The sequence below is a fragment of the Trachurus japonicus genome, chromosome 22, assembly GCF_045865225.1.
Source record: "Trachurus japonicus isolate A0001 chromosome 22, Traja_1.0".
NCBI lineage: Eukaryota > Metazoa > Chordata > Actinopteri > Carangiformes > Carangidae > Trachurus > Trachurus japonicus.
In genome coordinates this window covers 21,342,863-21,370,371 of record NC_140928.1, presented here as the reverse complement: position 1 = coordinate 21,370,371, position 27,509 = coordinate 21,342,863, and the positions used below count along the sequence as shown (strand labels likewise).

The 27,509-nt window shown below is 41.2% G+C and overlaps 2 protein-coding genes across 3 annotated transcripts; one reads left to right on the top strand and one right to left on the bottom strand.

Moving 5' to 3' along the window:
- Window positions 1–1,638: 1,638 nt before the first annotated feature.
- eif4eb (eukaryotic translation initiation factor 4eb) lies at window positions 1,639–12,387 on the bottom strand. The gene is made up of 7 exons (XM_085767908.1): window positions 12,357–12,387; window positions 10,526–10,629; window positions 8,287–8,382; window positions 7,516–7,579; window positions 5,457–5,570; window positions 2,392–2,531; window positions 1,639–2,307 (listed from the first exon to the last, which is right to left on the bottom strand). The coding sequence occupies exons 1-7, from the start codon at window positions 12,372–12,374 to the stop codon at window positions 2,193–2,195; spliced, it is 651 nt and encodes a 216-aa protein (XP_085624034.1). The 5' UTR covers window positions 12,375–12,387; the 3' UTR covers window positions 1,639–2,192.
- metap1 (methionyl aminopeptidase 1) lies at window positions 11,892–27,509 on the top strand. 2 transcript variants are annotated; one of them, XM_085767906.1, is made up of 12 exons: window positions 11,892–11,910; window positions 13,285–13,409; window positions 14,927–14,978; window positions 15,094–15,203; window positions 15,735–15,795; window positions 21,105–21,196; window positions 21,279–21,362; window positions 22,371–22,509; window positions 23,697–23,828; window positions 24,350–24,493; window positions 24,609–24,674; window positions 25,320–27,509. In XM_085767906.1, exons 2-12 carry the CDS (start codon window positions 13,293–13,295, stop codon window positions 25,484–25,486), a joined length of 1,164 nt encoding a protein of 387 aa, XP_085624032.1. In that variant the 5' UTR covers window positions 11,892–11,910; window positions 13,285–13,292; the 3' UTR covers window positions 25,487–27,509. The 2 variants fall into 2 exon arrangements, with proteins under 2 accessions (XP_085624032.1, XP_085624031.1); XM_085767905.1 differs by lacking the exon at window positions 11,892–11,910 and having other exon boundaries at window positions 13,283–13,409.

Below are 27,509 nucleotides of genomic sequence, written 5' to 3'. Positions count from 1 at the left end.
CATCCTCCAAAATGGCAGTAGGGTTCAATCAAAACATCAACATAAATTCAGCTTATAACTTTCATTAGGGTAGGATTTATTGCAGCGCTGTATTATTCCATATTAATTTTAGTCAGGTGTACCTAATAAACTGCTCACTGAGGTTACAGTATGACATTCATTAACGATGACTAGATATTCTGTAATTTACACCTTTCTGGTTAAATAAAAGAAAATTGAGGGTTAGATTTTTATGTTAACATTGCAAATACTGTAGTTTAATATTAGTATTACTTTGATTTGACAAAGCATCTCAAAAATGTAATTAAATTAGATTTAATTGAAGTGCAACACATTTCATTTAATGTTTAATGTGTATGACAAATGGGTATCTGCTCTTGTTCATACATTGCTGTTCCCCTTATCTGGCAAATACTTTCTGTCTCAATACAAATTAATTAATCACAGGCTTTTAAAGGGTTAGTTAAGTTTCTTTCTTTTTTTAAGGTGGGATCGAAAGGTGTGCTCCTGGTTGACTTAGCGAGTGAGCCGTTTAGGATTTAAAGGGATAGATACTATCCCTTTAAAGCAGGTAATGTACCTACTGTGCATAACCACACCTCAAACTACCCCATATGACAAAAATATCAACTTTAGCTGTCACAATTATGGAAATCAACTCTTGTAATTAAGCACTGACTTCAGTGTAGTGTTTAAAGCCAGGTTTGGGATGTGAATATGAAGAACAGCTACTTGATTTTATATTAAATGCACTCTTTCCTCTGTGACACAGGTGAGAATAGGACTTTATGTATAGTTAAGATGTGGAACTGACTCACATTGAACTTGGTGTCTGTGGACTCAACTCCGGATCCACCTGTGTAAACTGTCTTTTCCTTCAGTTTCTACACTTTGTGTCATGTCCATGCCAGTAAGGTGACATCAACATACATTCATGTAACTGAAGCACATGCTTTGCAAAAGGGATCTAACATGATAAATCAACTGGCCTTTAAAGGTTACTACTACAACCGTGTCATAACTTCAACAAGGACGTAATGAAGCGCTCACACTCACTTAACGCTTCATCAGATCAGGGAGGATCTAGTTGGAGATGCTTCGCCTGCTGGCTTAAGGAATGCCAAACCTTGAAAATGTGATGACATTTGTCATGTTGAAATGACATTTTTAAAGCCAGCCCGGTGGCGATGAAGTGAGATGAGGAGCTGTGTTGCCCAAAGTAACCTTTTATTTCAAAGTTCTTTTCATACTGACATTTGAAGGGATCTGGAGATGATGGGGTGGGGGTGGGTGGCTGTATTTGAATGTGGCACTTTCACACCATCTTGACTAATGGTGAGTTCTAAGCTGCTTGGAAGCTGTGGGAATGACTTTTCCCTGTTTTCCTAAGATTGATCGTGTCTCCTATACTCTAACTGTCTATGGTGAGAACTGAGACCATGGGTAGAAAACTTTTGTATGGTCTGTGAGAAACATCCTCAGCTTTTCTGCCTCCCAGTGCACGGTCGATAAAAGTCAATCACTTAAAGTCAATACCCTACAATACAGCACCACTGAGAGTCAAAAAGCAATTTGTTTATAACAAGGAATGTACCAATTACAGCTTGCAAATAAAAATATTCCACAATTAAACATCTCATAACTGCAAAACCAATGTTTTAATAATTATATTAACACTCAAATGAATATGAGTCTTGAAATACTTTAAAAAGGTTGATTAAATGCAACAGTCCAAGGCAAAAAGCATAAAACAAAGGTCTAATAATCTAATAATATGCAGGCAAATCAATACAATAAATTAAAAGGGTTTAATGTCATTAAGGATTACAGCAAGCCAACAGTGCTGTAGAAAAAGGGGTGAGAATATACATTTTTTTGCATTTCAGGATTCCCTGCCATTAAAAAGAAGAAAAAAATCAACACAGATTTTCTTAAGTAGAGTATGAAGCACTCTAAGTATCATCCACTATTAATACCTCTCATTGTTAGTGTTTTGGAAGAATCTTGTTTATCTGTTTTCCATGGGGTTTTTCTTTTCCTGTGGTTCAAGTCCTGACCAGGTTATGGAAATATTTGGCATTGGGTTTTTCTTTCCTCCAGATTGCATTCCGCAGAGTCTTTGCAGCAAAGTAAACATTATGCACCAACAACAAATAAGACAAGAAAAATGAAAGAGGCACTTAGGGCATTTCTCAAACGACAAATTTGTTCTTGGTGGTTGAACCGCTTTTGGTAGCTGTGTCTGCGTGGGATTGGTAGCCAATTGTCATCTTCATGGGAAGCCCCAAGCGCTCCTTGTAAACTCTCCTGTTGACAGGAAAATGACAGTGTGAGAGGACGCAGAGTGTCATCACGTCTAGACCAAACACTGATGCTGAGGATTCCACTCACCCTATGTGTGTAACGGCGTCCCGGTTCTCGTAGTCTGATGTCCAGACGGCTATTTTGTCTCCTTTTGTGCGGATGTTGACCACGGCTCCGCAGACTTCGTCGCTGTGGTCGTCGAAGGCCTCTCCCACTAAGCACAGGAGCTATAGGAGGGGTGGGGGGGGTGGAGAGAAATAAAACCTGATGACTCACATTTTGACTTTAAACATAACCGCTAACCCTCTGTGGTTCTCGTAAAAGAGGCAGACATTGTTAGGTCCGTCACCTCAATTACTGTGAATCACCAAGAATTTAGACATTTTAGAGATTCCCACGCTCTGCTGCAGCGCTCCGTCATTCAGCTTTACTACAGCACTGACAGGATGCCATTTGAGATGATTCACGCTCACACCTCTTGGAGGGTTACACGTAAATTCACAATGACATGACTTAGACAATATCTGTGTCCACAACAACATTTGAAAACTGTATGTTTTGTTTTGCCCATAACCCTCCTGTTGTCCACCTGGGTCAAGGAGGGAAGGAAGACAGGAAGGACAAAGGGAAAGAAGGAAGGAAGGAAGGACAAAGAGAAAGATGGGAGGAAAGATAGATGGAGGAAGGGAACAGATTGGGTCAAAAAGGAAGGAAGGAAGGAAGGGAAGGAGGGGAAAAGGATTGTGGAAAGAAGGAAGGGAAAAGGGAAGGAAAGAAAGATGGAGGGAGGGAACAGATTCGTTCTAGGAAGGAAGAAGGGAAAAAAGGAAGGAAAGAAAAATGGAGGGTCAGTTGGATCAAAAGAAGGAAGGAAGGGAGGGAGGAAGGAAGGGGAAAAGGATTCTGGAAAGAAGGAAGAGAAAAAGGAAGGAAGGAAGGATGGAGGAAGGGAACAGATTGGGTCAAAAAGGAAAGAAGGAATGGAAAAGGGAAGGAAAGAAAGATGGAGGGAGGGAACAGATTGGTTCTAGGAAGGAAGTAGGAAGGAAAAAGGGAAAGAAGGAAGGAAAGAAAAATGGAGGGTCAGTTGGATCAAAAGAAGGAAGGAAGGAAGGAAGGAAGGAAGGAAGGAAGGAAGGAAGGAAGGAAGGGAAAATGATTCTGGAAAGAAGGAAGAGAAAAAGGAAGGAAGGAAGGATGGAGGAAGGGAACAGATTGGGTCAAAAAGGAAGTAAGGAAGAAAGAAAGGGAGGGAGGGAGGGAAAGAAGGAAGGGAAAAGGGAAGGAAAGAAAGAGGGAGGGAACAGATTCGTTCTAGGTAGGAAGAACGGAAAGAAGGAAGGAAGGAAGAGAAAAAGGATTCTGGAAAGAAGGAAGAGAAACAGGAAGGAAAGAAGGAAGGATGGAGGAAGGGAACAGACTGGGTCAATTTGACCCAGAAGGACAGCAGGAACAACTACATCTATTTAAATTTAGGATGATTCTTGATCTAAATGTATGTGTATATGTAAATGTAATCTAAATGTTCTCTTTCCTATCAATAACTTTAAAGGTCTTAGATGGCCAAATGTGATTTTCACATTTATAAAACTTGTTATGTGATGAAAATAAAACTCACTGAAAGACAGAAAATCTTTTTCAACTGTTAACTGTGGGGGGTGGGGGGGTTACACTGGGAGTGACAGAAACAGGAGTTGTTTCTTGTTCACCTGCTGCAGTGTTGCTCAGCAGTGGAGTACTCACGCTGTGTTCATGCAAAGGAAAACCAAAATTGGAAGAAAAGGAAAAGCGCTGCTTAGCCCCTGTTAGGAGCGATCACTCATTATTCCATGTAGGTTACCTCTGTGCTCACCTCCCACCACTTTAACAGCCTGGATTTCCTGCTTTTTGTTGTACCGCACTGTCTCTTTGTTAAAGAGAGAAACCAGACTCAGATAGTGTATTGATATAAATATATATTGGATGCTATATGATGTAACTGCAAGCAGTGTTGCATTTATAGCCAAGCAGTGTCAGTAATATCTGCATTTATACATGAGGTTACCATTTACACCATATACGTCAGTATATCTTGCTCCAGAACATCCCATGTGCCTATGATTGCTAGGTGGTGGGGAAAGAAAAAGATACAGACTAGCATCACAATATTGTGTAGCAATATTCTTATTCTATCAATACACATGCACCACGTATCGATCTTTAATTATGTAAATCAACATACAAACTGGCATTGAGTGTGTTGCTCAGCCTGTCTGTGTGACAATCCAATTTTGAAAGAACAAAAATGATTAAAGTGAGACAAACACACGGATCATTTTATTGTATTTGATAAAAACACATGTGGACGCAGCTGTTTTCTTTTCAGGACATAATTTGCAATTGCAAACCAGTAATAAATCAATTACATTATATTATTACAATACTCTGGATATCACAAAATGTTTTAAGTCACAATAATATTGCATATTGGCTTAAATATCATGCTAATATAGCATCGTATGGTCTGGTGCTTCCCATCCCTAATGATCGCATGGAGAACTCTGCAGCATTTCGGCTTGTAGGTAGCTGGGAAAACATCCATATTCTTCCACATTAAAAAAATAATAATCAGGAATCGATATCCCAGCAGTTGATGTAAAACAGTCTCATTAAAAACTGTTTCGCTTCCAGCTTCACATCTGGCAAAAACAATTAGTGTGGAATGTGGATGTCATTGGAAAAACAAAGAGGTCCCTCTCAGCCCCCCAGGCCAGCAGCTACAGTATTGACAGTACAGTAAGTGCTGTTTGCTCACTGGCAAGTCACAGCATGCTGGATGTCTGGATCACTGTCACTGACCTTTCAGGGTGGCGACATAACGCGCCACAACACTGTGCGGATTTACCAGCACTTTCGGTTTCCTCCATGAGACTTTGTTGCGACTCCATCATCAGGAAGACTAATCTCATCTCAATTGACTTTTAAACAGGTATGAAAGAATGTAATAACCCGCATCAGCGATGTGACAAACGTGATGACAGAGCGGTCCCACTAATTACAACTGCCAGCAGGTAATAAATGTACTACTTTTCGGAGGATGCACTAAGAAATGATTAATAGAGTCGCTTGTTTGCGCAACAGCCAGCGAACGTGACAGAAGCAGCCAAACCTACCGTCTCCAGCCAGAAGCGGTCCAGGTCTAATCTCCTCTGCTGCTTGTTGAGTGTGAGCAGCCAGCGGCCGCCGCGCTTGTTCCTCTCGTCCTCCCACATGGGTTCAATGCCATCCTGCAGCCGTGAGTCAAACTGTCAATACACATCCCAAACCACTGCACCAAAACATTAAATGTGAGGTTTCCCAGCAGGATTTTGATGTCACCAGAGAGAGAAGAATACCTCTTCCAACTTTGAGAAAACCACAGTGGGAATTCTTTGAATCCCACTAGATGAAAACTAAAAACCGAGTGAGAACACATTGGTTTTTCTCCAGTGATGGTTAAAGGGATAGTTCAACATTTTGGCAAATTGGCCCATTGCCATAATTCCTATAGTAGGTTCGTAACCTTTAATTGCCGGTGCAAGCTATTTTTAGAACGTCCAAGCAGAGTCTTGAGCTGCTCAGAGCTACACTACGGAGGCTAATGGGATTTCTTGGTTTCCCTCATCAAACTCATCAAATACACAATCCAACAACTCCACAACGCTCTGGTGGACAAGTTGTGACCTGCACATTCACCTCGCTATGAGATAATAATGGAACGTTACCAGACAGAGTTGATTTAGAGGTAAATACAGAGACTGCTTGCTGAAAAACTGCCCCCGACAGGAACGCGCATCAGCGGTTTTGCATGAATTTACCTCTAAAACAACGCTGCCTCGTAACGTTCTGTTATTATCTCATAGCGTGGTGAATGTGCAGGTCACAACTTGTCCACCAGAGTGTTTTGGAGTTGTTGGATTGTGTATTTGATGAGTTTGATGAGGGAAACCAAGAAATCCCATGAGCCTCCATAGGGTAGCTCTGAGCAGCTCACGGCTCTGCTCCTCCATTCTAAAAATAGCTTGCACTGGCAATTAAAGGTAAGGAACCTATTGCTAAGACCATAGGGATTATGGCAATGGGCCAATTTGCCAAAATGTTGATCTATGCCTTTAAAAATTTGTGTGAGATGTTTTTCTCAAATTGTATGTATTCCTTTTCTTTACACGCTCTGCTTCAACACATCGCAAAGAAATATGAACATGTAAAAAGCTAGAGTCTCTCTGACTGTAACTGTAAAGATTGTAAAACTTAAACTGTACAGGCGCTGATAAACCAACTCCCCTGCTGTGAAAACAGATTCACTGGTAAATCTTGGCCACAGGTGATCCTGCTAATGATTTGCATAAAGCACTCCGATCAAAGAGCGGCAGCTATATTTGATTGCTGCCGTTTCCATTTATTATTATCACCTAGCTCAAACAAACTGTAATTAGTGGCTGCTATAGCTGCTGCCTGCTTCTCAAAACTCTTCCGCCCACGCTTCTCATTTTCTATCAGCACATCTGGTTAAATGAGCTCCTTTAAGCTGATGAGTTCTGAGCCAGTGGAGACAGATTTAGTCAGGGAACCAAAAGAAAAAAAAAAAAAAACACCTTCCCACTTCTGTCTGTTTGTCTTCCCCCCAGTAATGATGCTGTTGTTTTGACTGGAATTCTGTGTGTCAACTATTCAATTAGCTATTGTTCTGTTTGCAGGAGCGTTATCTGGATCAGCTGCCATAAAAATCTTGCAATTTGGCTTTATTGGTGAGATAGTGATGAGATGTTTATATTACATTTTCAATTTAATGCCTTATTGTTCTCACGAGGTTCACTGTGAAACCTAATGACACGACCACAATCTTTTTAAATGACCGCCACAAAAAAACAGCCTTGTATCTGATGTTTCAATAAACAAATTAATTTGTACTGTATACACTTGATATTTACTTCCATGCCTCATGTCTGTGTAAGTGTGAATTTCCTCATTAAAAAGGAAGTCATAAATAAGGTTATTTTAGTCTCAGTGAGTCAATATCAGAAGGAGAGAGAACACTGCTGTCTTTGTAAATGTTGATAAATATACAACGCTGCAATAGCGCAAAGTGGTGCAAATGGTAAAATATGTAAATGCTTTTCTCAATGGTAAAAATTAATTCAACTACGCTTTAATTTGTATTTGATCTACTCACGCCAATGGACATAAACTTACCTTAAAAAGAGAGTAATCACAGCCGGACATGAGGTTGCTCGACAACTGGATGTGATTGTAGAGGCTGCAAATGACAAAAGCACATGGGTTAATGAAGCACACGCTTAATTAAAGCTTACAAAGATAATATATAAACATACCCATGACAACGGCGGCTGAGAGAGCTCTACGCACTGATTAGAGAAAATGCGCAAAAACATATTAATGTGCTGCAAAATCTGAGAGAAAACGTTGAAATTAACTACAAATCCCCAAACATGTCAACACATGGAGATGCATGCAAATTCATGGGTGCCATGAAGGCATCAACCAACCTATCCAACTTGTCCCCCCCCACCCCTCTCTCCCCTAGGCTTTCCTTTCTCTCTCACTCTCTCTATCAGAATGAATGCAGAAATAATAATAATATAAGTATATAATATAAATGCAATAATATGACTGGGATATTTGTTATTTTGTGCCTTTACTTCCCAGCCAGGTTAATCTCTTTTAAACATCCCCTGGGAACACTTCCTTTGTGTTGCAGGACTGAATATGTACCATGTTTCTTTATCTGCATGCGTTGTGAGTGTTTTTGTGGGACATGTGATGTCAAAATGATGAAGATGTTTTCTGAATTTACAGCGTGTTTTGTCTATTTGCATGTATGTCTTCAAGACGCAGTGCGTTGAGCTCTCTGTGCCTTCATACATGACACTTAATTGCAGCGGTTCCTCCACGGTGAGTGGAGAAAAAAAATACAAAGACACTGAAAGATTTACTGCTCCTTACGCCCAGAAATCTTCAACCGTGTCAAATTTGGAGATGAGTCGCAGGTTGGCCTGCCATGTTTTGCTCTTGTCATTCTTGAAGAACCACAGAGACCATCTGTCAGGAGAGAAACGGGGATAAAAAGGCATTTGCATAAGTGTACAAAATCCTAATTAAACAGAAAGTAAACAAAAGTAACTGAAAGCCATTGAGCTCTGGAGCAAATAGTGCGTATGGATGCACCTGCTCAGTAAATCAAACCGTCGGCCCAATTAATTGTAGCGCTGTATCATACTTGTTCAATGCCGATTCCTCTCATGGCTCAGTAACTGCGTTAAGCTCTTTGGGTTGAAGAAGAATAAAGAAAACAGTGGCAGGTTGACGCTATTATAAAACTGTTAAAAAAGGTGCTAGTCTGTTAGTGGTGCTGGCAGTGTTTTAAATGACAGAAAAGGACAGAATGAGTCAAGTGATACAAGCTACATTCCCTTCATTTGAATGGTATAATGAGCATGCTGCACTGTTTGATAAGCAAGTATACCAACGACATATTTGTATTCCTTGTGAACTTGTCCAGTAAAATATTTTATTGAATGATTTAAGGCCATAATCTGAGCCAGCATGTATCGAGCAGCCCCTTTGAAGGAACTCCACATGTTGTTTCTTTGACTTCTTTGACAAACGCATGCTGAGACGGACTCAAGCACTCTATGACTCCGTAAAGAAGTATGTGGATCAGGAAAATCAATGAGTGCCGTGGGCTTATGTTGTTTCAGTTACTCAGTTGTACTACATACAAATCTGTCTGTTGTTGTACGTGTATACAAATGTGTCTGAGTCAGAAATAGAAGGGTAAAAACAGTGTGGCACATTTCTTTTTGCAGCATTTTGATCTTTTTTTTGTGTAATGTATATGGACATTAAAGTTGAACCAACAGTTTACAGTAAACTGCCAGTATAGTTCAAACCTGACATCTGATCCGGGAGCCACCAGTGTGCAAGAGTCCAACTTTTCTTTTAGCTGACTGGCAGTCTGTTGAGTTTTGACTGTTTTTTTTATTTGACCCTTTTGAACATAAATATCCTTGAGGAATTTAAAAATATATAAAATATTCATTCATTGCTTATTTGTATGCAGCACCAACGAGTGCTGGAACCTGAGTATGGATTCAGAGAAAAACACTGAAACACCTTGGACAGGTCACCGGACCATCACAGAATATCACAGTCTCACTGTGGGGAAATAAAAAGTCTCAAATCCAGGTTTGTTTGGAGTGTGAGCGGAAATCCACTTTAACACATGGAGAATACTAAAACACACAGAGAGAATCAATGCCACAAGTAACCTCTGCACCGTGCACGTACTGTACATTTACATTATGTCTAATATTAGAAAACTAGCTGCTAGGATGTGTCATACTATAATAACATTGATTTGTATAGCACTTCTCACAGAGAGAACTCTTCCCTTGCGTATAAAGATAAAAGAAAAATAACCTTGGCAATCACATTTATTTATTTTGTATACATCCACTTAAAAATAAAATAGTTAGTCATCCGTCTGATAATCAAATGTGTTCAGTTTTTTTTGTACACAAACAATTTGGAAAATTGTGCAGCTCCCTCTCAGTGAACAAAGCATTCATTGTTCTCAGTGAATGGTCAATTTACGTCTTGCTTACACCTCTCCATGAGCCAGCCCCTCTCATTTATGTGGAGGAAGGGTCATTCAGTTCTTGAACTATGGCCAGAGATCAAACGGGATGGTTGCACATGAATCACCAGTCTGTTCTTTAGCTGGCTGTGGATGCATACCACCTTTTTCTATTTTCACTTATACAGACTTATTTTACACACACTGTTCCAAGCCTTTTTAATTTCACATGACTGTGCTTAAATTAGTCTTAGGCAAAATACAACACCAACAAATATGACTTAATTATTCAATCAATTGTGCATTAAAACAGGCTATTGTAAAAGAATGTTGAAAATGTTCATTAAAAGGTGTCTAACTCCCAGGTGATGTTTCCAAATGTATGGTTTTGTCTGACCAAAGGCCCAAAACCCAAAGATATAAAGTGTGAATCTTCAGTCAGATGACTAAAAAATCAATTCTGTTTACTTATCTTAAAGCTGTTCCTCTATGTTGGGAAAAAAGGTTGCTGGTAACACCCCCCCATAATTCTAATGTTAGATCAAATAACTTCAGGTCTTGTCCTTGTTGATCTAATCAAATAAATGTCAAACTGCAGATGCTGACCTGTTCTGGAGGGGGTGTTTGATGTAGGCCTCTGGGCTCACTACCTCCTGCCCGGTCTCCTCAGCTCCATCTTCATCGGGCTGAGGTGGACATGGGTTGCTTTCCTGAAAAGCAGTGAGGCACATGTAAGTGTTGGGGCTTCCCGTTCCCAATGCAAAAGAGTATGCACTATCTCTACTGAGATATCACTGCAACAACTATGGCAGCTAATCTCTCCGCTAACAGCTAACAGCCATTCGATTACATAAGTGGACCATCAGCCATGGAAACTAGATGGTGACATTGTAACAGCTGATTTCTTACCGTTTTGCATATTCGTAACACTTAAATGTTTAAGATCATCAAACAAAAATATCAGACAAAAATAACCAGAGTAAATATAAAATGCAATTTTTAAATGACGAGAGAAAAAGCTATCCAAACCTACCTGGCCCCATGTGGAAAAGTAACCCCCCCCCCCTTGTTAAATCATAAATTAGGCTAACTGTGATAAATCAACTTTTTTGGAAAGCTGAATTCAATTTCACTCTCCACAATCAGTCCTGATCACTGCCCTGTCTGACAACGTAAGGTAGGCTGAGAGATCTCAAAAAGCAACACAACATGCCTGCAATCTAAAGAAATTCAAGAAAATATGAAAAAACTACATCACTGACATCTATCAGTCAGGAGTGTTACATTTCTAAAGCTTTATCCTCCAGTGAACCACCGGTGAATGGGGCAATTAGCCTACTTTTTCACACAGTGACAGGTAGGTTTGGATAGGTTTTTCCCTTAATAAATGAAATCACTTAAAAACTGCATTTTATATTTAGCTACTCAGGTTATCTTTGTCTTATATTACAATTTGTTTGAAGATCCTAAACATTTAAGTGAGACAAATATGGAAAAAAGTAACTATTTCACAATGCCCTGTTATCAACAATCAAAACATGATATCCCAATTAAACCCTTGCAGCATAAATTCTGTGATGGGGGCGTTCACGTATGAAACCCGTTATGAACATCTGGTCCACATTTGACTGTGATGTGAAGCTAAAGTTTGGTAAGCTGCTAACATTATGGAAGCAAGTTTCGTTTGGGAAATTCATCGCTGTCATTCAAGATGTTTGCATAAAGTTAAACAGCCTCTATTTGACCTTAAGAGTCTAGAATAGAAACTTTTTTGTTTGTTTTTTACAGTTTTAAAACCCCGCGTGGATGTCATACACCAAATCCTGATATTGGGATTTTTAAAAAACTATGAAAATGTAAGTCCCAGCTGTTTCAACATCATTCAGCCATGTTAAGCATGGCTACTAAAATAGCAACTGTTGCATCGCAGAGGTCAACAGGAAGCATTGACGACCAGTTCTGACAGTTGAAACTTCAGCTCCGTGAACCAAGTAATGTTTGTATTTAATTCCTTATCCCTCGTACCGAGTTTACCAATAGTTTCTAATAAACACAAATATTATGAAAAAGAAAATACCTCTGTGGTCCGCAGTTTACCGGATAACCTAAATTGTGACAGTGACTAGTTTTATAATCTGAGTTTGTGTGGTTATCTCCAGCGGGGAAAAGTTAACGGCACGTCGGTTTAACTGTAACGTCAGCCTTAAAGTTGGGAGATCTCCACACACACACACTCCTCTTTCACGCTTAGGTCGTGGCACAGAAAACAAACTAGAAACCGGTTTTAAACAGCACGTGTGGTAATAACAGCGGTCCATTTCCATTCTAGGACTAACGTGTAACGCTGTCCGTCAACTTCAAATACAATCTACCCTCTGTAAATTGCACAAAAAGCCCCCTCGAATGATTCGATATGTTCGTTGGAGAAAGTGCTCACCGGTTCGGCGGTCGCCATCTTACAAATCTCTGTTAGGAAAGTTTCTGTTGATTGGGTCGAGCCCCGTGCGACGTGACGGCGGCAGCGCTGCGTGAGGACATGCGCCGTGTGTGCCGCCCACAGACTGTATGGTGCCGCCGCTGGCTGGCTGGCTGCATAGAAGACTAGACGGCTCACCTAACGATACTATCCAATGACGCAGCGTCGCCACACGGCCGCCATCTTGCGTCGGTCCGTTCGCTCCCTCAGAGCATCATGCCTATGGTTCATCTTCTGCTAAAATAACCAGAACCTTCTTAGTTTTTGACCGATTTTCAAATGGTTTGGTTTGTTAGGGGACATCAGAAATGCAGGTATGATTCTGCATCCTTATAATCATTCATTTCATCCTGTACTTTTCTGTTATAGTAACATTGTGCAATAGGTATAAACGGTCAAAATTTTACAGTTATGAGTAGTGTTTGTTTTAGTGCAGGGCTCCAGAGTCCAGACTTCATTTTTGTTGTTACGAGGAGCACATTGGATAATTTAGGGGCGCACACTGTAATGGACTTGTAACCCAAATATTCACACATCCTTTTCATCCGTGATCCCCACACAAATTGGCATGACAACTGTAATGATAGATTCCAGATTCTTTGAGTCACCCTTTCCATGTTTCACCAGTGTTAGAAAGAAAGAAAGAAAGGGCTGATTTACTCGTTGCACATGCTCAATTAGATGAAAAATAAACAAATTTTAGGGACAAAATGCCCTCATTTAGTCTAGAGCAGATGACTGGATCACCCACTTGGCTACTACACAGAGCTAGATCAAATGGACCGACGCAAGATGGCCGCCTGTGGGTTACGTCCGCGCGCAGCTCGATCCAACCCCTTGGACCAGGCTGCTGCTTGACTGTCGGCGACTCCACCCCTCTCTCCTGCAGACGAAGGCATGGCGAGCACCGAGACCAGAAGGGAGTGTGAGACAGAGGGCTGCACTAAGGACGCCAAACTTCAGTGTCCCACATGTATCAAGCTTGCTATCCAAGGCTCCTATTTCTGCTCACAGGTACTGCTGTTTTCTCGCCATGCCCGGTTGTAATGTCAAGCTGTAGCCGCACACCTAGGCCCCCTCCCTCTATCTTATCACGAGGCTGCTAATGCTAACTGTCAAGCTAAGTGGGCATGTGTAGGTGCTTCTTAACCCGCTAATAGCGCATTAGCTGAACTTTAACCACTGCCTTCTGGCTGTGTAGTATCAAACAGATTACTGAGGATGAACAGTGCGGTCAGTGACTGAAAAACCACCCGGTCTGTAGCAGGCCGAGGGGAAGACGTCTAAGCTAGCTGCTAACTGCAGGCTGGTTAGCCAAAGTAAATGATTCAAAGTCTGTGATCAAAATAATAATGATTAAAAAAAAAAACTATACAGAGTAGCTATTTGCAGACAGCGTTAAACTGTATGAATGATTTATGTTGTGTTGGAACCTGATAGCCTTGTAATTCAGTAGACTGTAACTAGTGATACTTGAGTTGGAAAGTAGTGCAGAGTTGCTGTTGCGTGACAGATCACTTGCTGCCACGATGTTTGACCCTCATCCTGGTGCTGTGAAAGAATAACCCCCCTCACACCCACAGCAAACCTGTAAGGTTAAAGATGAACTCTTTAATTACCAGAACTCATACATACTTAGTGTTACCTAATACTGGAAGCTACTCTGCACTTATACACAAATTGTCTGCTGTATGAACAGAGCCGTTAGCACTTTACACACCTTTAGTTGTTTTTCACTAAAACAGGTAAGGGGCTTGCAACAAGTCATTTGAGCAGATATGGAAAAATGTGTGTTGTATTGATTATGATGCAGCAGACACTGGATTTGTAATGTCAAGACAGACATTCAGCATCAAACTGCAGCCGTTACACAGTTTTAATTAAATCAAATGCCTTGCTCTCCCTGTTGAAAGCCTCATGAATAGTTAGTTTGACAGGAAATTTAAATGTTCACATGGTGCTGTGGTATTTGACCCTGGAGGTCTTTTGCTGTGATGGCAGTTTTTTGGCTGTGCAACCGGACTCTGCTCTCCTCATTTCCTGTCTGTTTCAGCTAACTGTCTAGCAAAGGCATGCAAACCATTGGAATTAACATAAAACGACAGCGTGTCTGTCGTGAGGACCCGTGTAGAGAGATATTTAGGAAACGTTTCTCCCTGAATTTGGGGTGTAGCCTAATGATTCTCCAACCGAGATTAAGATCATGATCTAGACATTTGTGATCTTGGTTGCAGTACCGGAAGATGGTATTGCAACTGCATGTGTCAGGAGTATTTTGATCAAGTCCTTTGGGCAAGGCAGTAGTGTGCCCTACCCCAACCAAAAAAGAAAAACAACTCATAAGAGATACAATCCCAACTGTAGATATGGAGAAATGTTCCATCTCTAGTTTGAACAGGTTGTGCACCAACTACATAGATTAAGTGATTGTATCATCGTACATGTGATTTTCATTTGGTATAATACAAATTTCTCTTGATGTCTGTCCATCACTGTTTTCTCATTTAAAGGTTTTCTTTGTGTTTTCTCAGGAATGTTTCAAAGGGAGCTGGGTGTCTCACAAGTTGTTGCACAAAAAAGCAAGTAGGTATCACACTCGGTTATTTCTCAGACATACTGGATAAAGAGGTTGCATGTCCCTTAGGTTATCAGTTCAAATGGACAATCTTTTAGAGAAATTGTGTTGTGTTTTTGTCAGAGGAGGACAAGAACCAGAATGAATCCAAGAACTGTTTGGAGAAGGACATCAATACAGACCCATGGCCGGGCTACCGCTACACAGGAAAACTACGCCCTTATTACCCACTGGTAAGTTCATTCCTGTCTCCGGTTGGTTGGAAGTCCAAGTTGCTCGACTGATTTGCATATTCTTATCACCATCTTCATCCTCATTTACCTTTTAAGTTCTGCAACAGTGTAACCGAGAAAGGAAAGTTTTGATATTTATGATCCTGTTTTTACCACAACCTTTAAATGTCAACTGCTCCTTTGTGACACAGGTATGCACTGTTAGCTGAGAAGGTGTCACTTCACTCAGACAGGTTTCATGCCTTGGGCAGTACACAAATATCTTTAAGCAGACAAAGAATGCCTTTTAATTAAAATAGTAAAAAAAAAACGTATATCAGATGTTGAAACCTGCTGATGCACACAAGTAGTGAGAGTGTTGAAACAATTAAGCCACTCCTAAAAAGACTGGAGGACAGCACTGGGGAAAAACAGACAGTAAAATGTTAAACGTTGTGGCTTTGCCTTAAGCCTTTAATTGTGTTAAGTGAAGTGCACATCTGTGTAAATTCAGCGATGTAACATGTATGTTTTCTTGGTCCCTTGTTCTAGACTCCAATGAGGCTTGTACCTAGTGACATCCAAAGACCTGACTATGCTGATCATCCCAGAGGTAACCACACTGCTCTCTCACCATGCTTTTAGTTGATCATCATGGGTCAGCTTGGTATCTTCTTTAAAAACTGATGATTTATTGAGTTTTCACATCATGCACATTGCATTTTTTTATTGAAACAACACCAACAACACTAGTTTTGATGTCCTTAGAACATGCAAAAATTAGCGATAATCATTTTAAGAGGTATTTACAATCACTTGTCCTTTGATTGGGCACTGTGGTGATTATAGTATGATTTGTCCCTCTAAGGACTGCTTAAGGATGATGTGGATGGTCAGTATGTCTATTGCTGACCCACTGGTTTTAACCTTTGACCACGGACTCAGTTTGCAGAAGGAGTAGGAATCTAAAGATGTGTTGTAAAATCATTAGAAAACATTGATCCAGTGGGAGTTAAAGAACAGGGGGTTTGAACTGTCAGCCATGTGCTGTGTGACGATGACAGACGGGAACAAAAATGATTGCCAGCCCTCACATACAGTACCCTCACATTTCAAAGTGTTGAAAGCCAAAGGACTTTACACTCAAAACCACTCGAGCAGTTGGGCCTTTTATAAATGATACCATTTTTAAATGGCCTATTTACATGTGCAGTCCTCAGGGAGTGCCATTCAAAACTGTATTGCCAAGTGGTGGAGTGAAGAATACACGATTGCACCTCCCGAGACCCACTGAGTGTTGGATCGCTACAGCACATGTCGGCCACTGATCGCCTCGATGTGATGACATGCGAGTGCTCATTTATGGCGCATTTCCACTAGCACGGTTCGGCTCGGTACGGCACGGCTCGGCGCGCTATTGCGTGTTTCCACTAGCACGCAGTACCTGCAACCGGGTACAGTTTTGGTATCACCTCAGCCCTGGTTCCAAGCGAGCCGAAGCGTTACTAAAACGTGACGTCAGCCGACTGCCTTCCACTGATTGGCCGATGAGTGTCGTCACTGGAAGCGTCATAACCACTCGACGACCGACAACAGAAATGTTCCTGCTGAAGCTGTTATTACCAGAGAATTTCTAATATTTAGACTGGCTCTGTTATTACGTGACTTTATTAAGTTTTAATATTTTTTCATGCGAGAAAGTAACTGTTTAGATCCCCATGTGCGGTTAGTTTATCCAAACGACGGCTGTTTAGGAGAAGTGAAGCTCCAGGTCCGAGCAGCGACCGCGACATCACAGAGGCAGCAGCCCGGCTCCTGACGTGCTCCGCCGGCCAGCCTACCACCGTCACCCCGAGGAGAACAGACCGCTAATTAACTTCCCCGATGGCTTTTTAGAGGTTTACCACCGGCTGGTTAAACTCTTAAATGTTGGTCTCATTGATTAAATCTAACAATTGTGGCTGTAGCAGCAGTTTGTTTGTGGTTAGAAAGAAGAGCAGCACTGCCTTGGGTTCTGTACGCACAGAAAACACCACATTTACATCAATAAATAAATGTTTTACAATGAACCAGGCCGATCTCGGAGCTGGCAAGACTCTCCGGTAAGGCATATTGAAAATTAAATGCCGTTATGGGGACGAGAGCAGTCAAAACGGCGGTTTAAAGCTAGCTACAGCGAGGGTAGGTTCACTTCCTGTTTACAAAGTAAAAGCACCAGTTCTATCGTAATGGCTTTCCTTATGATAAAAGGCAACAGGTGTTTTATTTTGTGAAAATAACCGGAAGTGCGTTGCTCACTACGGCTAGCTTTAGTAACGCCGACTTCGTTGAAACAAAATTGTAAACAGCTGGTATTTTGTCAGTTTTTCAACACGTTGGGGATCTAAACGACTACTTTCTCGCCTGAAAATGTTTCAAATGTTGCTAAAGTTATATATTTACAGAGTTTAGAGCGTTGCTCGGCGCCGTGTAAATGACGTCACGGCGGCACTAGTGATACTCAGTTGTAATGGAAACACAACCAAACCGAGCCGAGCCGTGCCGTGCCGAGCCGTATCGAGCCGAGCCGTGCTAGTGGAAATGCGCCATTAGAGCTTCAGCCTGTTTAAGTCCTGTCTCAGTCTGTCTGGACAACGTGGTCATCCATGCATGTGCTGTGTATAGTTCTTGCATGAATACACAAATGAGTTGATGCGTCTTGTGTTGTTAGCAAAGAACTCTACACCAACTGAATAGTTGGGGCGACTCACAGCCCCGTAGGCAACAGCCAAGACAAAGCTGAATGAAGATCAGGAACTGCACTTGTACAGGTTTTGTTGCAATTGAATGTAAAAACTGCTCATTGCTAAGTTATTGAACAATGCTATGTTGCTATTTGTTGCCACTTAGTCCAAGTGAGCAAATTCAGTAAAAAACTGATTTATAACAATTTAAGTAAACACAAAACACAGTATGGTGCTGTCATTAACTCTTTCGCGACCACACTAATTCCTCAGCACATCCGCTCAGGACCACATGTTTTTGGCTATTTGTTTACCTTTTTCTCACATCGAACCAAACTCTGTACATCACCTAGAAACAAACGGTCTTCACGTGGTTGAAGAGTGACTTTCCAACGTGCTCCTCGAAAAAACGGCGAGTTTTTCCGCCGTTTCGTTCGTGAGTACGAAGTAGAAGAAGAGAGCTGGGTTTCTCCAAAAACAGAGCTCCCGCTCTAGTTTCAGAGAAAAACGCACTTTTGTGTCAAGTGGCAATCTGCTACCGGTACTTTACCGGTACTCTGCAGTGTGGCATGTCTCCCAAATCATTTCTACGGCTAAATAAATATATTTGTAGGCAAATCTGGGGGGTGTGGCAGCGTGGAGAGCAGCGGTGCAGCGGTGTGGGTCTCTGGCCGTAGCGCAGCAGCTCCGTGACACTGCTGTGTGACTGGCCGGCGATGAGTGCTCTGGGGCGGGGGCGGCCGGTCACAGCCCCCGGTCACAGCCCCCGCTGCACAGCGCCCGCTCCGCTACACCGTGAAAACAGCAGAGATAACGGGCTTTCAGATCCGAATCTCCAAACCAGAAACGTTTGTAACAGCACCCGGTCGTGAACGTTCGGCAGGCTGTGACGAGTTTACTCGTCAATGGTCGCGAAAGAGTTAACAACCAGGATTTTGCAGTTGAGCCATTGAATCCTAATTATATGCTGACAGCAACATTTCTATTCTCAGTTGGAGTGGTAGTACAAGTATTATTTCATTGGAGTTAAAAATATAGCACAAACGTGCTATTTTTAGTTTCCTTTTTCAGTTATAATGTACATAAATATTAGAAATGTTAGACATTGATGTAATTCCCCAATTCCTCTTTTGATATTTTGACACCTGAGACTTATTGAGTTGTCATGCAGCTCTCTCCTTACAATTATTTTAAAGTCTGAGCTGAAATCGATGTCCCTCTGTGAAACAGCCCATTAATATCTCACTGTGATCTCTTTCAACCGTTGGTTTAGTCACCACAAACTGCAGCGGAGCGACTGCAGGGAGAAGTAAACCTGCTGACAGGTCTGCTGTCACCAGTTAGCGCCTCTCTGTGTTAATTATCTGACTGACATGGCCGTGTCCTGCCTTATTTGCGTCCACATCTCCGGGCAAGTCATTCATTGTGCAACCATGGCAACCCCCTGCATCCTTGTCATACAACTGCATAGATCCATACTCAGGTAGTCATGGTTACGGTGGCCTTTCATTCTGTTGTGATTTCTATTCATGGACCAGAGCACGACTGATACGGGCTAGTGTTTCTAAAAACAGCGATGCCATTGAGCTCGGGTCAAATCGGGGATCTATTGTATTTTATTGACATGTTCATTGATTATCTCCTCTATTGCACCTATAAGGATGTGAACTGCTCCTTTATGACATCATTGTAACATACACGCTGTGATTCTCTCATACTTGTGTGTTTTCTGAGCAGCTCTATCAAAGCGTAAGTAATTTAAATTGATTGTTGCACTCACACCGTAGGCTCCTGGGGTCAAAAGGAGGGTTGCATTCTACTCGTACACAAACCTGTCTCAAGTCCGTGTTGCTAGGCAACTGCTCATGTTCATCCAGCAATCATGTTATTGAGTTAATAAATTATAGATCAGCGAATTGTCCACGGCTGCAGTGCTTTTAGACCAACATGTATTTAAATATGCTCCTAAATGCTTCTCAGTGTAGCGTAGAGCAGGTTCAACATGCTCTGATTCTTGTGTAATCTATAGTGAATTGCAGGTAGTCTGATTTATTGTCAAACTGAATGCGCTGACATCTGTGCTTCTGTTGTTTCCTATAACAGTGACAGTCCCGCTCTGCTCCTCTGAGTCAACAGTGTGAGTGTGATAAGAGTCTGTTTCTGCTCTGGTGCTGATGCCGTAGTGTATTTTCTGCAGGAGCAGCTAGTTTCCCATAGCGTCATAGCACTGCAAGACAGTTTAAGGTTTCAAGAATGTCATGATAAAAATGATGTATGTGGCATAAGTACATCTCTATAATATATGAGAGATACATCAATAAATAAAACTGAGATTAACTCGAGGTGAAAATATGAAAAATGATAAATGTATAAACCACTGGAAAAAAGGCTTACAAGGGATTAAAAGACAGTGCTGCTGCCATGGTTGCCCAGAGCAACCCCGAAGCTGGGAGATCCCAACGCAGAGACACGACATGAAATCAGACAAGAATCCCTGATATTCACATCCTGCAGGTGTAAAAGAAAAAATATAGGCCTGTTGAATTACTAAAGTCCCTTTTCAAATGTGTTTTAAATATAACATTTTACATAATAAGTCATCCTGAAGGATATCAACAAATCTACACACAGATTTTACATTTAAATTTCATTTTGACAGCTCAAACTCTAGTCCTGGCTTTCTGAGTAGACTTGGCTTTTGCTGTAGCGAGTAGAGCTGTGCTGGATCTGTTCTTCAGAGGTTTCTGTTGATTTGTCACTGCAACTGAATCTGATCTCATGACTCGTCCTCACGGTCTGGAGTTGAATTAATAGTGCACTATTTGACCTGTCGAAGCTGCCAGGAGTCAGACACCACAGAAGGTAAAACCTAACAGTGAATACTATGGTAGGTGCTGAGGCTCAGACTAGATTGCCTTGATAAAGCTTTCACCTAGTGTATTCTCACGCTGGGTATTGGTAGAAATCTAGCCTGATGCCGTGTAACTACAAAATTACATTAAGGACAATGATGCTTTGTGCCGTCCTGCAGCCAGATTACTAATCCCAGTTGTCACTCAACACTATGTTGATTAGGAGAATGTAAATCCCGCTGTAATGGTCTAAATTGATGCTGCACATCGAAAATGTCAGGTTTCAGTATCGATGTATTGATGTGTGATTGACGCTGTTTGTCCATCTGTGTGTTTCCATCCCACAGGGATGTCTGAGTCTGAGCAGTTTCTGAAGGGCACGTCACAGATCAAGATCCTTTGTCCTGAAGACATCGAGGGCATGAGAGTAGTGTGCAAGGTAACGGAATAGACTTTCACCTGTTCACTGATGGTTTCCATTGATTAAATGTAGCAATTTTGACATGTAATATCATTTGCAGCTGGCACGTGAAGTCCTGGACATCGCAGCCTTGATGGTGAAACCAGGTGTCACAACAGAAGAAATCGACCATGCTGTACATCTGGTAAATACAAAAAACCACACACGCAAGCCAAAGTGGGAAAAACTTCATCACCCAAAAATGAGATTGTTAGCGTTGCCTTTGTGAATATATTAGCATGTGGATGTTAGGGATGGGACTTTTTGTCGACAAAACGACCAACATTCGACACATGCTCCCCTCGACAAAAAAAATAGTGTCGACATGTCGAGGGGGCGGGGCTTCTGGGATTTCCATGTGTAAATTGCATTTTTTCTTTCAATATTTCCTATTCAAATAAACAGCAGAAAGTGCCACTTTTCCCCTAATGAAATAAAATATTTTAAATAAAACAAATCCACATTTTCTAAATGGGATAGCTACTTGACCCTCATTCTACTTCACATGTGATGGGAGCGTGCGCGCATGCTGACAGAGTCAAGAGATCAGCTGTCCGGGCTCCCTGCAGTCTCAGGTGGTGGTGCTGTTGATGACGAGTCCGGCTCTGCAAAAAGGGCAAAACCATGAGCAAAACAGGTGGATGCAATGGTTGCATTCTTCATAGGGGACCACAGACATGCACGAAAAAAAAGAAGAAAAAAAAGAGAAACCAAACGCGTGCTGCCTCGTCCGCTCGTGCCGACAGCAGCGTTAATAAACCACAACAAAAGCACGTGTAGGGCCGACAATTCGACAAAAAGTCGACACATGGGCCTCGACAATCAATTTTCCAAATCCCGAGTCGTTCCCATCCCTAGTGGATGTTAGCGTTTAGCTCAAAGCACCGCAGCCTCACATCTGCTAGCATGACTGCAGACTCTCTGTCTTGTAGAACAGACTCTGCTGATAAATGATGCAGGAACAAGTTTCTACATGTAAACAGACCCCCCTCCTGTAGAACAATTCAACACCGGGTGCATTTCTGCCATATGCTGACTTGATAAACTCTCCCGTCTGATGTCATACTCATACAACACACAGCTAACTATAGGACTAGTGTATATTAGAGCCTTCCCTGCTCTCTTTACAACTAACATGATTTTGTCTGTTCAGGCCTGTACAGCGAGGAACTGCTACCCCTCCCCTCTCAACTACTATAACTTCCCCAAGTCCTGCTGCACGTCTGTCAATGAGGTCATCTGTCATGGGATCCCAGACAGAAGACTACTACAAGACGGAGATATCCTCAACGGTACGCTCATTACACACTGCTCTCACGTCCTAGCCTCACCTTCAGCCACTCCACACTTTCTCATCTCTCACAGATTTTGTTTTATTTTTTTTATTTCTTTTAACTGACAGAAACATGACTTTATTACAGGATTTACAGGACTTTAATTGTTGTTAATGAATTTGTGTTGGTTCTTTTTTAAACTGCTACTTTTTTTCTTTTTTTTTTAATATTTTGTATTCCACTTTTAGTCACAAAAATATATTTTACAAGTCTACAGTATTATGTAGTATTATGTAGTAGTGTTATGTAGTACCCTTACAGACAAGTAAATTACTGACAAATTCATATCAGCAGAAAAAAGGAAAGAAAAAAATCAAATAGACACGTAAATACATGGTAAATCAAAACAGGAGAAAAATAATAATAGTAAAAATATATATATATATATATATATAATTATAATAAAAATACTACTACACTACTACTAGTACTAATAATAATAATAATAATAATGAAATAAAATGAGAGAAAAGAAAAAAAAAAAACCCTAAATCATTTGTCCATAAACTGCTACTTTTAAATGCAAATATTTAACAATCAGTATCAATAGTGTAAATGTTAATGCATTAATATTACGTTCACATCTCAATAGCCAAACAATCTCATGAATAGTTAAAGTAAGTTGGGTGTCGGGAAAAGTTTTATTGAAGAGAGAGCCAAGTGGATACACTTCTCCTCCGTGATGAATGGTTTTACCAGCGTTCTGAAATGGTGTCAGCGGGAGTTCGGCCAATTTTAGCCTCTTTATGAATATTTCTGCTGAGACGACGTCTTCCATCAGCCACTCCCCTCAGAGCATCTGATGGAGGACTTTGCCAGCAACTCATCTCTCGCTGCGTGGTCCGACAAGACAAATTGTTTCATTAACCTTTACCAGTGGGGCCTTGCTAGTCAGATTCACCGCTCACTATATTTCACCTAAAGTGGGAAGAGTTCCAGTTTGCCCAATAGGAGTTCCACTTTCATCAGCAATTTAAAAAAAAGGGAACATTTGGTTTGGCCTTGCAAATGAGTGGATGTTTTATGAAACGTCCATCTTCACACTCTTTCAGACAGATTATTCATCGCAGCACTTTGCCTCGTGTGAAACAGAACAGGACCCAGTTTGTCAGCTCTGAGATATTCATCATCTCACTCTTTTGCAGTGGACATCACCGTCTACCACAACGGTTTCCATGGCGACCTCAACGAAACCTTCTTTGTCGGAGAGGTGGAGGAAGGAGCAAAGAAGCTCGTTCAGACCACATATGAATGCCTTATGCAAGCCATTGACTCTGGTAGGAATTTAACCTCAATCTTCTGTCATAGCACTGATATTGAAGATGCATTGCACAGTGTTTTTATCCAGACAGTTTATGATTTCTGATTAGTGGAGCTTTCTTCACTGCCACACTCAAATCATCTAGTTAACTGACTGTTTATCTACAGATCCTTTTGTACACACATGTTGTTATGAATTGGAACATAGCTAACTGGAGGCTAATGTCAGATTATATGCTTGTTAAAGTTATGCGTGTATCAAGTTGAAAAGTTGCAAGAAATAGCAGCACAGTCATGGCCAAAGTCACTCAGAAAAAGTGTTGCCATGACACAGACTGTCCACCAGAGAGCATTGACATTTGAGAACAAGTTGATTATTTATAACATAACAGTGATTTCAATTCTTCTTCTTTTATTATCAACTTCTAAGCAAACATGGATTTTATTTTCAAGTTGATTTATCTCAGTCAGGCTATTAACTACAGTTATTAAAAGCCCCATGACCCCTCTCTCACACTTTGTTCTTGCTCCTCCACAGTGAAGCCTGGTGTTCGTTACAGAGAGTTGGGTAACATCATCCAGAAGCACGCTCAGGCCAACGGCTTCTCTGTGGTGCGGAGTTACTGTGGCCACGGCATTCACAGACTTTTCCACACTGCTCCTAACGTGCCACACTATGCCAGTGGGTAGTCTTACACTGTCGGCTGTCCTACATTTCTAAAAAGTTGCAATAGAGATTCTTTATGTTTCCTTGCTACAGCTATGCTATGATTTCTAAATGTATTAATTTCCCCCAGAAAACAAAGCGGTTGGTGTCATGAAGCCTGGCCATGTGTTTACCATTGAGCCCATGATATGTGAAGGTAAGTTAAACTGCCTTTGTATCAATAATGTGAGCAATAATAATAATCATAGCTCTAATTATAGTTTGAATCCATGGAAATAAAACATATTTACATAAATCACATAAAAGTTGTTACAATCACATCTTACAAATATGCTCAAGAGGCAATAAAATAAGCTTAGAATAAGATGAAAGAGTATCAGAGAGAATCATCGCTGTCCTTTGAAATCTATGTATCTCAAGATGTCAGCTTTTCATGAGCGAGGAAAAAGAGCCTCGCTTTCAGCTTTGTCACAGTGAATTCTTTAGATGATCTAATGGGTTTTGAGATTTGTTTATTTAGCTCATGAAGTAGCAGAATTTCACCTACACCGAAAGAAAAAAAGACTACCAAATGAGGAGATGTGTTTTTCAAAGGGAAGTGAAGAAAAGAATAAATGTGGATTTTAGGCTGTTGATGGGCTCACAGGGAGTTGAACGATGCGTGATGCAGCAGACACAGTCACGCAGTCACGCCTCACAACAGGTCATTTAACAATTTATACCACACAGGGATCCAGTGAGACTTTTCCGGACTTGGGGTGTTTGTTTCTACACCTCTGTTTAATTGATAGTGTGTAAGCCTAAGCCATGTGCGTGTGTGTGTGTTTGTGTTATATCTCAGGTGGCTGGCAAGACGAGACGTGGCCCGACGGCTGGACGGCGGTGACCAGAGACGGGAAGCGCTCGGCCCAGTTCGAACACACCCTGCTGGTGACGGAGACCGGCTGCGAGATCCTCACCCGCCGCCTGGAGGAGAACGGCCGCGCTCATTTCCTCAATCAAATGTAGAGCCTGGGGGGCGGAGCACACCGAGGACTGGACTTTGCAGACACAGACACCCAGCCACCTCTGGGTCTCGCACACACAAACACTCGCGCGCGCACACACACATCTCGAAACAGGAGGCACCGCTCCCCCAGAGCTCAGTGTGACCGTAGCTCTCATTGGTCTCATTGAATATCGGTTCCTCAAACTTTATGGAAGTACTTGAATGTGTCTTACATCGAATATGGATTGCTTTATTAGTGAAAACTGTATCCTTTGAAGGAAATATAAGAGTATTTATAAGATTTGGTTTTGCTTCGTGGTGGGGCTTTACATCAGACCTACTCTGATCTCTTCTAAGTCTTGGCACCCAGAGCTTTTACTGGCTGGCTGTGGAGCTCGGGGCATATCCAAGTAGTATGGCATGCGCTGCTTCTTTTCTCTCACCCTCTGCTAACTACATTGTGAGAATTTATCAGAGACGGACTGAAAAGAACCAGCAATAGTAGAGAGTGGCACAGGAGAAATTCTGGGAACGGGGTCAACAAGTCGCACCGGCGGCTCACCAACAAGCAAAACGTATTGTAGAACAACAAGCTGAAAACGTTCCTTATTTTATACCACCCTGTTTCAGCATCAGCATTTACATTGTTTATATCACACTGTAATGTAAATGTAATCAGATGTCAGTATTTATTCATAACTTTGTCAACAACTATAACTTCTGTGGGAGCTTCTATCTAGATGCTTGCATTTAGACAGATAATTACAATATAGTAGAGCAAAGTTGCACTTCAGCTATGAAATATTAATGTTCTTATGGAAGTTGTAATTGTTGACAAATGCTGTACATTGGTCAACACTTAAATGTCTTTACAGTAGGTGATGTGTTCCCGCAAATCACAAATTTAAGTTTCTTTTTTTGTTTTTTAAATGTGCTCATTTGCTTAGTTGCTAAAGGTCAATACTACTGTCTTATCTGCATTTTAAATATGAAGCTACAGCTAGGAGATGTTAGTTTAGCATTGCTTAGTTTAGAATTAAGACAGGAAACCAGATGGGGGTGTAAGTCCTTGCAAAACAACAATTTGTCATTGTTACACTTACATAAAAAACAACAATTAAACAACAACAGTGTTAGTTAATGTCACTTTGCCAGGTTTGTTCATTGCAAACCTACAAGAGACGGTTAGCACAGCTTAGCACGAAGAGTGGACCTGAAGACAGCTAGCTAGGCTCTATGACATTCAATACTGTATATACATCCGTTTGTATGAAGTTCTAGCTTTATATTAGGCATCATAGTTATTTACCCAACCTCTCGCTCTTGTTCTAAGCTAGGCTAAGCTAAGCTAGCCATCTCCTGGCTACAGCCTCATATTTAATGGGCAGATATGAGAGTGAAACAAATGTTGTTTAACCCTTAGCAAGAAAGCAAATAAATGCATTTCCAGAACATATTAAAACAGTTTATGTGCTTGTTCAGTCATCAGCTGATTTATTGCTTCATGCCTGTTTATTGGCCACCAAATACCAGTAACAGCCCCATTATCACTGTCATATCTCATGACTTGTCCAGTAGAAGCAGTCCAACTTAATTGTTGTATCTTGAATGTGGCTATTATTAGCGCACAGCTAGTTGAGGACGTCAGTGATTGTTGCTAGGAGAATTGTGACGCAACCACAGAGCATCTAGGTAGATATCCCCCACACCCCAAAAAGAAAGCAATGGTGATTGAGCTGAAAGTCATTCAAGTGTTGAACTTGTTAATCCTGCTTTGAGGAATACTCCTTTGGTGTCTTGTGTTTCCAATAGCCCTGGTGTAGCAGATTGAGCCTTAATGTGTGAAACAAATAGTTAAGAGCTGCCAGATGTCTCAAGGGGCGTTGACTGATATTTCCCCAATATTTCAACATATACCTTGATGTGGGGATTTTCCTGGTGTGAGCAGCATTCATTATTTCTACATTTTCAGAGGACTTATGTGATCACAGTTTCTCTGCCATCTTTGTATTTCTTCTAATGGAGTAATAAATGACTCTTCTT